Raw genomic sequence first — 11,797 nt, forward strand, 5'->3', positions numbered from 1 at the left:
TTCTAAACATTCTATTATGTTTTAATATATGTTACTACTAGTGATGTTTATCTTTTTCTGCTGTAGGTATGTCTGCTGAGTTCACTAGCACTGCCTGTGATCCTGCACATACAAGTAATGTTAAATATTGTGTCTGTTCACAGCCGTGCCCCACTGTACCAGCTCCGGAGAGCTGGAGGAGTATTGAACTGCTTGGATCCACTGCTTGGGTGACAAAGGCAGAAGCAAAAATCACGTTCAAAGAAAGATGCAGATTTTTTACAGCTTTAAACAGAATAACTCGGATAAAAGTAATTTTTGCTATGTCTGTTTTTTACTTTTGTAAGGCAAAACCAGATGATTTAAAAGTGAACTTAAGTACAAAGCTAAGAAAGTGCAGAATAGCACAATCAGGCTAAGAGGAACACACTAAACATGAGTAGAGCTGGTAGCAAACATATTTCTCCTTGTAGACAGTTTCTGTTGAGTAGAAGTATTTCTGAAGATCTGTTTGTTGATTTTATCAGGGAGAGATTTTTGCAGGGAAACCTAAGTATAGGTCTATGAGGAGCTAACTGGTTTAAGGTTTTAAGTTGACTTCTCATTGTATTTACAATAAAGATTTTGAGAAGCTGGAATTTGAAATATTTTAGGATATTCTTGAAACAGCCCCTCAATAATTAAAGAGTTAAAATATTTCTAGGTGAATCACAAACTCTTTAGGTTGTGTAGTCTAAAAATCTGAATTCTCGACACATGGAATTTTTGGTAAAATGGAACCTGTTTACTACCAGTTTAATGAAGAACACGCATATTTGACGACTAAAAATGGCTGAAATACTTCGGTACGCTTTTTAGAGAAGCATTTTTAACGTGATTGGAAATCTCCAGAGGCAGATTTGCTGCTGAAGAGCCCTTCGTGGAAATGAAATCCCTGACGGCAGCTGCGGGTGGGCGGGCGGTGCCCCCCCGACGGGCTCCGCTCCCCGCGGCCCCCGGGCGGGGCTGGACGGGCCCCATAAAGGCGGCGGGGCGGGCGCGGGGCGCAGTCCCGGGGGCGGGCGCGGAGCCGAGCCGTGCCGTGCCGTGCCGTGCCGTGCCGTGCCGTGCCGTGCCGTGCCGTGCCGTGCCGTCCTGTCCTGTGCTGTCCTGCCAGCAGAGATGCTGCGAGTGCGGTGCTTGCGCGGAGGAAGCCGCGGAGCCGAAGCGGCGCATTACATCGGCTCACGGGTTGGTGCCGCCGCGCTGGGGGCTGGTGGGGTTGAGGATGCTCCGTGGGGACGGGGTCCTGTGTGGCCACTTAGTCGGGGCTCTCTGAGCGGTGGCAAGAGGGTGCGGGACGGCTGCGGGCTCCTCTGACTGAGGCTCGCCCAGCATCCACCCGGCTCAGCAGCGCAGAGTTCAGTGACTCCAGTCGCCACTGTCAGAGCTGTGCTTCTATGTCATTACCCTTCTAAACTGAGTGCATTTTAAAAGGCGAAATGTCCTTTAAGCATCTAGTAGGCTGTGAATAAGTTAGAATGGCTGCAACAAGCTGTGCTTTTGTTAGTGCTCCAAATAGGGTATGTTCCTTTGGGATTACAGTGTTAAGGCACTTGTGGGCTGAACCATCACTTTTTGCCTTTTGTAAGGGAAGAATAATTTTCATTCTTGTTTTTATTTTAAGCTGCAAAGAGTCTTTACAGGATGGGTGCAGCGAACTTTCCAGAGCACCCAGGCAGCCACGGCCTCCCAGAACACCTGTGCTGCTGATGACAAGGCCACCAGCCCTGTGCCTAAAGACTGTCTTGTTTGCTCATACAATGAATGGGACCCACTGGAAGAGGTCATTGTGGGAAGAGCTGAAAATGCTTGCGTCCCACCTTTTTCTGTGGAGGTTAAGGTAAGCAATAAAAAAAAATACCCTTAAATGGAAAATAATGTGGGTTTTATACATACAATTTGCTTAAGTGTAGAAGGTATGATGTTTACTCTTGAGGATTCTTATTTCAAAGTAGTTGTTTATATCTGTGAAACTTTGCAGTATAGCCATGTTGGTGAGGGATGTGCTTTTTCTTTTCACTTTCAACTGAGTGAGCTGTTTTAACAGAAGTCACTAATAGAGAGAATCTCTAATATGTGCAATTTGCTCTAGTTATATAGCCCTGATGCTATCAAAGTATACACACTAGCTTTTGAGGTAGTGAAACTTTAATTTGGCTTGAAACTAAGTAGGGTTACCACTTTAAAAAAAGTGTAATTTTCTACTTAATAGTCTGAGAAAAATTGAATTCTATAGCTGTGGACTAGTGGGACTACTGTATTAAATAGCTCTGAAGTAGCTCACTGCAACTCCTGTGTACTACAGCCAGTATTGCATGGAAATACATACTCTTCTGTTTTTCAAGATTTTTTCTGTGCCTAAAACTGCAATAGCAACCTAAATAAATCTGTGTTTCTGTGAAGTCTTGTATTTTAAACAGTAACACTCAAACAATGGGCTTGCTTCAGATTTTTGAGTACTTTACCTGGACTTCAAAGCTGCTGTATATGTGTGTTACCTGCATTTGAGGGATGCTCTTGAATCATTCTCTTTCATTGTTACGCCACAGTACTGTCTCCAGGGAAGCATGTAATCCATGGCTATCACAGCAAAAGGAGCTGGGGCAATATTTCTGCCAATGGCAAACAAAGATACCGAAAATATGTTTAAAGTGCTGGAAATAGTCATCTCGGAGAAGTTTGAGATATACTAGTGGAGAAGACTTCTCTTAGCCCTTTTTATGTTTGTATTTCTTTTTTTTTTTTTTTTTTTTTTTTTTTTTTTTTTTTTTTTTTTTTTTTAGAATCTGGGCTATGATTCTGGGCAGAAGGGGTTGGAGGAGTGTGAATGAATTTCTGCAGCCTGTTAGTTCTAATGCCCAGACAGCAGAGTAATCATTTGACTTACATTGGGACATTTGAGATGACATCTTGTGCCAGTGAGCACAATGAAAGCTTTGCTACTGACTTCATTATGACTTTTATTTACTTCTTGAAAGCTGCAGCTCAGTTACCAATCTCTGGAATCCTCTTTCAGACACTCCAAAGATATTCTATCCGCTTCAGTGAAAGAAGTGAATGAGTGTTAGCATTTCTAATATACAAGTGTATGTAGATGCATCTATATAAGACTGCCATAATGAATGCACAGGAGGAGTAAGGAAAAAAATGTCTAACTTTTTTACATTGTGACATTCAGTGAAGCAAAATTCTGTTCTTGAGTGGGGGCCAAGGGCTTGCTTTAGTTCCAGAAAAAATAGTTCAAATGTCTAACTTGCTGAAGTGTAACATGGTATACAGGTTTTACTGCCTATGAAGCCATAACTACTCACATGAGATCAGAACTTCACTTTCTCATACGTGTGATATCAAAAGCTCAATGAGGAATGTCAAAGGATAGGATTACCTCTGCAATTCCAATACCTTAACCTTAGGGTTAAAGCATGCTTTAGCTTTGCTTTATGTCAACTGCCAAGCCCACAACAGGTACTGGGAACAGACCATGCCAGCTGAGATGTGGTTTCCTCTCATTTTCTCTGCTTTTGTTGTAAATTTTGCTGTAGAAACTGCAACACTAACTTTACCTGGGGGATGTTGCTGAGAAATTCAAACAGTAGTTTGGTCCTACCTTGACTATTACTATTAATTAATAGATTAATTATTGTTCAAATCTCCATGTGGCTGACAGGTAAGGGGTGTGTGTATGTGTTGCTCCAGTGTAATACCATAGCCAGAAATCCCTGTTCCTGCCCCTGTAAGTAGCAATAGTAGGGTTCATGTGTTTCACATGCCATCTGCCAAGTATGCATGAGGGTCACTGGTTATAAAAACTGCAGTTTGAAACTAATGAATTTGGTTCTTATAAGGAAAATTTGAAGCTTTGAACCTGAGACACTTTAAAAAATATATCTCAAATCATAAGAGTTTGGTGAATGCTTGTGTTGAGGTTGAGTTTTAAGATTGTATGCAGGTTTATCTACCAAATATTTAAATGCAGGAAGTATGTCTGCATTCAGCATTCTTGTACTTTGAGACATGGTTTTGGTATACACAAATCCTTTTGCTGTGATGTGGGACTGCTGTGCTTGGCATAAGAAGGAGGAAGGAAGGAATTGAATGGAGAGCCCTGCATATCTGGTGAATATTAATGAGCTGACACTTCATTGCATATCCTTTTCAGGGTTTGAAATAGACTATGTAGGTTATGTAGAGGTAAATACACTATTTGGAAACATGGGGAATCTTAACAAGGAGGTGAACAACTGCATTAATTAGGAAGATGTCCTTTTTTGAAATAGCACTTTAGTGAAAAATCTCACAATTGAGACTTCTGAAGTCTTTTGAAGCAGTTAACACTTAGTGAAGCAGTTGAACTTTATAGCTTTGTACTCTCAATACTTTTCAGTATATTTAGTGAATAATAATGCATTTTTGGTGAAGAGGCATTATTATTACAGGTCACTATATCCTGAGTGAGAATATGGGAGTGTGTGCTTACTACTGAATTAGGCAAAAAGACTTCTGATTTGAATTTCTGTTTCAATGCCCTTAATTTAATAATTGTCATTACTAGTTTTAAGGTACATCTTGATAATGTTAATTATTTTCCACAAAAAATATTTAAAATATATAGCAACTCTTGGGAGCAATTCTGTTTCTTATAGACAATCTTTCCTTACAGCATTGCTTGAATTGCTCTCTGAAAAGAGTGAGTTTGTCTCAAAAGTTGCTGCAGTGTCTCAGGTGCTCTCAGACAGTAGGTTATAAGGTGCATTGAGGAGATCATCTAAAGTTCTTTTCTGTGTCCTGGCCATGGTACCTTTTGAAGAGTCTGAACTGACTTGTATGTATATAATCAAAGGAGCCTGAAATCTCAACCCTGATTTGGTATGAAATACATCTCCCAGCCATACACCCTTTTCCCAGATATTCCGAAAGTAGGGAATATGAGTGGTGTTACTCTGTTGTAACTTCAAGATTATGCCATTGTATTAGTGCAACACAAGTGTGGTTTCTCAGGTTTGAAAAAAAGCAGTACTAGAAGACACACATAAAGAGAGGAGCTGCACCTCTCGGGGATGATGATATTCACATACATGATGGCTGGCTCTGAAAATAGCTTGCTTCACTCCATAGGACAAATTTATCTCATTAGCAGAACATGTTTCCATAGGAATGCTGAGCACTTCATGTGATCTCCACGTGACTTCTGACCAGCTGGCAAGTTTGAGGTGATCAACTTACCCAAGACCTCACTTATAGAAAAAGAATAAATTCCTTCAGGAGGGAAGGGAAGAAGCTTCAGTATTGGAGGAGCAGGATGCCCATTCTGGGGCTCTCTGTGTAAATGTTAAGGTTGAATCTTCTTTCTTCTCTCTCACTTGTGTAACATGAGGGCAAATATCCAGAAATAGTAGAGAATAGAGTGGATAGCCTGGATTGTTAAAGGGGAACAGACATGCCTTCAGATGAATGGCCCTGCCTGCCCAGGCAGGTTAGCACTGGCAGTGCTAACACAAAAGGAACTTTATTGTATGGTTTTTGTTGGGAACATCACTCTCTGGGAGGTATCAGGACTGCAGTGTCAGGAGAGAACCTCATGTTTGGAGGGACAGGTTCTTCTGCACCCCATTGCTGTCCTTCATGCTGCTTGGATAGGATGGACTCTGGCAAAAAGAAGGCCTCACCACTTGCTTACCTGTTCCTGACTCCTGCTGTCATTCCAGAAGGGCTCCTTGCACTTGCATTTCTGCTAACACTGACATGATAGAGGAACATTGGATACATTGAACTGAAGCAGCATCATTTGTTTTGATTGTATGTCTGGATTTTCTTACCCATGAGAACTGTGGACATTATTTTGAATTTGTTTTTAATTTGAGAAGACTATCACAGGATTTCAGCAGAGGATTTAGGCCTGTAAATGTTGTACTTGCTTTAATCCAACCCTGACAGGTGAATTTAGTATCTTTGGCACCTTCTAGACTGCTGCTGTACCTGAAGTATGGCTCCTTCTAGCCAACAAGGCATGTTACCTGTACTTGAGATGGCTTTAGAATTCCTGATGTCACCATTGTGTCAGTACTGAAGGGAGGTTTTAACAAGGCAACTGCAGATGTTTGCATTTTGGAGATGAACTCAAGGTTGGTTTAATATAAAAACATATCTGAAAGGCCTTATTTAATAGCAGAGTCCTGTTTGTACAGGTGTGCGCTGTGATAAGGACCAAATCTTTCATGGCCACTTGGCAATATTAGTCACTAAATACTAACTGAAGTGTAATGTAGTCTCTTGGTTTTCATCTGTGGCTTAATAATAAGGCTTTCTGTAGGGATATGGCTAAAGAGAGGAAGAAATATTTATTACATTATTTAGAATAGTTTTCCCATCAATAGAAACAAGTAGCTTAACTTACTGATCCATCTATATCCAAAAATAGAGGAAATGGAAGAGGAAATGAAATGTCTTGAAAATCCTGCCTAAAAGTCAAATTAAATGTGCAGGTGGAAATCAAACGTGTACTCACTTCTTCATATTCTGGAATGGGTTTCCCTTTTTTCCTGCTGTTCCTCAGAGGACTTTTTTTTCTTGGGCATCATGCTGCATGTGCAGTCCATTAGCAGTATTGAAGCAATCTGCTGGTTCAATGAGCCCGCTCAGCACACACAGCTCATACTTTGTCACTGTATATAAGTATTTGTGAAGACATCAGCCCCTCACAACTAGTCTGACACCTGCACTTACATGAGTTTAGTGACTGGACACAACCACACAGTGAAACCTTGCTGATGGCATGTATAAATAGAAAAATAGAAGTTGTTAAGATAAAAAATAAAGACGGTAGAGGGCTAGAATAAGGATTCTCAACCAGGCAATAATTGAAAATTTACAAAATATTCACACTTCTCCCTTCCTTTTTTTTTTTTTTCCCCTGCCCCCTCCTTTCCTTTTATTTTAAAAGAATCAGCAGGACATGAACAATTCTTAGGAACTCTTCAAAATATTGCAAGAATCAGATGTAAGGCACACTCCAACATGTTAGGGTCAAGAGCAAGAAAATTTGAACAGTAAGAATTGTGTCTTGGGCATCTATTTTGCTCCAAAATAACTGGTGCTTATTCTTTGTCACTTACATGTCCTTTTGTTTTAGGCCAACACGTATGAGAAGTATTGGGGATTTTATCAGAAATTTGGAGGCCAGAGTTTCCCCAAAGACCATTTAAAAAAAGCTATTGCTGAAATTGAAGAGATGTGCAATATTTTGAAAGGAGAAGGTGTTATTGTCAAGAGGCCCGATCCAATTGACTGGTCTGTGAAGTATAAAACACCTGATTTTGAGTCTACAGGTAAATATTCTTCAATTGTTGAAGGTCTTGTTTGTTTAGCCCTTGCCTGAGACATTTTGGATGTCATCTTGTCTGCCTTCTTGCTAGGAGCAGGATTGTTGCCAGCATTAAGTGAGATCAGCGATGACTTTGTGTAGCTATGACTTGAAAGATCTGCAGGGATGGAGATTGTTCCTCCTGGTTTGCTGACCTGCCTCAGCGCTGCATGGATTTCCAGATGACAGAAATCTGCCTGATAACTAACCTGAACTCCCCCACCAGCATCTGCTGCCAGATTCCCTTTCTATGTTGTCACTGCCACTGCCAAGAAGTGTTCATCTGTCATGTTTAATGGCCCTCAAAGTAGCTGTAAACTGGTACTGCTTTGTCCCCAACTTGCCACATGACAGGTCAAATGCTATAAGACCTCTCGCTGTCTTGGTAGCTCTTCACTGGATCCTAGAGTTGGATCTATCTTAAACTATAGAGGCCAAAATAGTTGGAGGCAACAGTTTTCCAGGGACACCCTTGCTGGTATCAAGGAAATCTGAATGTCTCTTTACCTACTGTCCACATTCCTCCATGTGTAGCACCACATGGCTTTGGTTGTCTGCAGTGAGAGCACACTGGCTCATACTCAGCTTTCCAGGTGTAGTCCTCAGGCTCCTTTCACGTCAAATGTGTTGCTAAGTTGTTCTAGGGGAATTAAAATTAATTAGGGAACAGATAATGTTAATGAAAAGTGTAATGAGAGTACTTCCTGCATAGGTTCTGGGTTCCATCAAATTCCTCTTTGGTACTACTACTTTTTAACAGGATTGTATATAAAGAAATGATATTCACTTGGAAAATTTGCTACCCATCATCACCTTTTAAAGTCATCTGGGTAAATCATAAGCATTTGTCTAGTTAATTTTCATTAACCAAATTACGCAGTGGAAGCTTGATGGTGGATGGCTTTCTTCTAGCTGTGACTTTGTTGTGAGTGAGGTTTTGTGGCAAAAGTTGTGCATGTATTTTGAACAGAAAAATGTCACTTTGAAAAATTACTGAAGGATGTAAGCACCCAATATTATATGCTGGTTTCCTGACTTTGCTAATGATGATTTTTGCCATTATTTTGAGTAGAAGTAATGGTAAAAAGGAGGGTAAAAAGTGAATAAGCTGAAAGAGCTGAGAAAAGCATAATTTTCTCATAAGTTAATGGCCATTTCCCTTTCAGGTATGTATGGTGCCATGCCAAGAGACATCCTGTTAGTAGTAGGAAATGAAATTATTGAAGCACCTATGGCTTGGCGTGCTCGGTTCTTTGAGTACAGGGCATATAGACGACTAATCAAAGATTATTTCAACAGTGGTGCTAAGTGGACAACTGCCCCTAAACCCACAATGGCAGATGAACTCTATGATCAGGTACTGCTCTAATTTTCCTTTAGAACTTCAGTTCTCATTATACAGAATTTTGTTGATAATTTCAACCTGAGGTTTCACAATACTGGGGGAGGGGAATGGCACAACTCTGGAGATTTGTGGTTTTTTCTAGTGTTTGCAAACATGCTGTAGTCTTTCCAGCTGAAACTAAGTGTGTGCAATTAGGGAATAAGGAACAGGAAGTTGTGTCTATTGAATTCTTCTGCTTTGAATTGTTTTGGTTACGGGCTGTAACTGAGCATTACTAAGGAGGAAGGAACGCTAAAAACACATCACAGAGACTACTTTAAAGAATTAAGATTCCCTGAGAATGTCCATATATCCTGAGTGCAGGAAAGTGGAAAATAATACATATTTTGTCACAGAAAAAACCCAACTCATAATACTTGTTTTGCATGATGAGTATTTTGAAAGTTACATAAAAGAAATAGTGGAGGATCTAAACTGTATTTACCTTCCAAATTTTTAAGTGAATAGTATCTTAATCTTCCTAATAATTTTTACTTGGACAATTTTGGTAGCTTCCTATAGGTCCCCAAAAGCATTGGGACCTTGGTAATAGCATTTACAATAAATGCAGTAAACTAGTTGTGGAATGATTATGGCTTTCTGGGAACAGTGACATCGATGACACAAAGAAGTCTTTGTTATAAAAAATTACCTTAATCTGTCAGAATTAGAAAACTTCCAGAGCTTGTTCTAAAGCACAGAAACCACTTAGTTGGGATTCTTTATTTGTGTTGGGTTTTACACCCCACTTGTTCTTAATTGCCTTGTTTCATTTTAAAATTATTTGAAATAATGAAGATCTGCCTTCTAGTTTGAAGTACTGTTCCATTTTAAAATGTAGACAAGCAGGGAGCCCACTTTTGTTAGGAATAGCTTGCATCCCAGTATCGTGGTCCCTGTGCAGGGATGGGTTGGACTGATAGTTAAACTCCACTGGTAATGAACCTTTAGATCCAGAAGCTGGAATATTATCAAGACAGTGGTTCTGAAGAGCAATTCATTTCTTGGTATAACTATTGTCTCTTATCAGCTGGTCTTGAATGTGCTTAAAACCTTTCCCTTACACATCCACGTTTAGGCTTTCCTTTTTTATTCTATAACAAGTAAATAAAAACTCCTCCAAGGAACATACTAGATATCAATATTAACACATTTTCTTAATGTCAAAATATTCTTCAGTAGCAAATAATTTAAAAACTTTCCCTTAACCTCTCCAACCTAAAGTTGTTATTACTTTTTCTACAACTAGAATTATCCAATCCACTCCGTTGAAGACAGGCATAAACTGGCTGCTCAGGGAAAATTTGTAACTACTGAATTTGAGCCATGCTTTGATGCCGCTGACTTCATTAGAGCTGGAAGAGATATCTTTGTACAAAGGAGCCAGGTAAACAAAGCTTTCTTTCAATGGTTTTGCTATCTATCTTAGTGATTGATACTTTGTATCTTTTTAAATTCCTGAGCAGCATTAAAATAAGAGTGTTGACAGAAGAAATTTCTATTCATAGAATGTTTGATATACAGGGTAAGACTGTCTTCCAGCTAAGGGGTTAGCTAAAGGCACAAACTTCTCTATTATTTTGGCTTTGAATATTTGATTAAATAAAACCTTAGACAAACTGAACTTGGATGCAGCTTATAGTCCAGCCTAGTGAAACTTACTTTGTCCTGTTTTCAGGTTACAAACTATATGGGTATTGAATGGATGAGGCGACATCTTGCACCAGACTACAGAGTGCATATAATATCCTTTAAGGATCCTAACCCTATGCACATTGATGCCACTTTTAACATCATTGGACCTGGTCTTGTGCTCTCTAACCCAGACCGTCCCTGCCACCAGGTAAGACTATAGAAGAGGAGAAAGTGTTTTGTGTTTAAAAAGGACTCAGCTGGATTAGTTCCCTCCTGGGTAATTACTCTTCCACACGTTTATTTTATATACACTTGAATAATATTAAATTATTGAATTTAAATAGAACCCAGGCAGTTGTTCAGGAACTTATAGGTGTATTTGGATCTTGACTCCAGAACTTTCTCAGCAGTGCAATGACCATTGTTCTTCCTCAGTTTTCTTCTGCAACTCTTTGTGCTTTCTTAGTGCGAATGTAAGTGGATTTGTTCTGTGTTTCTTTCTATGTCCATGGTTAAATATGATGGCAGTAATCAAATTTGTAATAATGTATCAAAGCGAGTCCCTAGGATATACTACTTCTCCAAACACTTTCATTACTTAAATACTTTAACTGAATCCAAGGAGAAAATGAGGGTTTCTGCTACTCAGAGTGATCTCCCTTCTCATTCCTGTTTTGGAAGCCTCTCCTTTAGTGTTGTTTGAACCAATGGCAGAAAGCTGGTGGTGGCTCAGACATTCAGCTTTGAATAACTGAGCAAGAAATACATTCTGCAGAGTAGGAAAAAGGAGAGATACGTAAAACCTGCTACTACACTTTGAGAAAAAGCTACTATTGCTGAAGAGCACAATCAGAAGAGAAAGCCTTCCAGAGAGTAAGAGCTCGTCTCTGGGACAGTCATGTTACCTGCAGTGAAGTGCTTGAGGATTTTTGTGAGGATCCCCATGACTTCAGGAGCTGTACAACCACATGGGAATAGCTGAGCTGATCCTGAATTGGTGGGATAGAGCTGTGTGCTGCAGAGATTACGGAGCCATGTGCAGAGCACAGCTCTTGGAAGCAGTGTTAGTCTCTTCTCAGCAAGTGGGTTCAATGCAAATGGTCTAATTGAATTACCATCTCTTTTAATATCTATTCTGAGAATATAATTTTTAAAACAATCATAGTTTTTTTCCCCTCCCCTTTTCCTTTCCATTGCTTTTTTTTGTAATCTTACTTGCAAGAGGAGGTTCTTAGCGTTCCTGTGTTAAACTCATGTGCTGGGACTTTTTTCACAGAAAATGTCTGTCTGTGTAGATAGAAAAGATAAATGCAGCTTGCTTTCATAAAAGCTGACTTGGCAGTTCTGGATGACCAGGAAGCGGTGGGGGGGTGTGTGAATGGTGTGGATGAAAGGGA

General features: G+C 39.8%; 1 protein-coding gene across 1 annotated transcript in view; it reads left to right on the top strand.

Moving 5' to 3' along the window:
• The first annotated feature begins 1,098 nt into the window (after positions 1–1,098).
• GATM (glycine amidinotransferase) overlaps positions 1,099–11,797 on the top strand; it is a 13,812-nt gene continuing 3,113 nt past the window's right edge. The window contains 6 exon segments of the mRNA XM_027688424.1: positions 1,099–1,209; positions 1,646–1,861; positions 7,151–7,346; positions 8,548–8,738; positions 10,015–10,152; positions 10,444–10,695. Coding sequence (XP_027544225.1) covers positions 1,141–1,209; positions 1,646–1,861; positions 7,151–7,346; positions 8,548–8,738; positions 10,015–10,152; positions 10,444–10,695 — 1,062 coding nt within the window. The 5' untranslated portion in view covers positions 1,099–1,140.

This window comes from Neopelma chrysocephalum, unplaced genomic scaffold (genome assembly GCF_003984885.1).
Source record: "Neopelma chrysocephalum unplaced genomic scaffold, ASM398488v2 Primary Assembly neopelma1_75, whole genome shotgun sequence".
Taxonomy (NCBI): domain Eukaryota; kingdom Metazoa; phylum Chordata; class Aves; order Passeriformes; family Pipridae; genus Neopelma; species Neopelma chrysocephalum.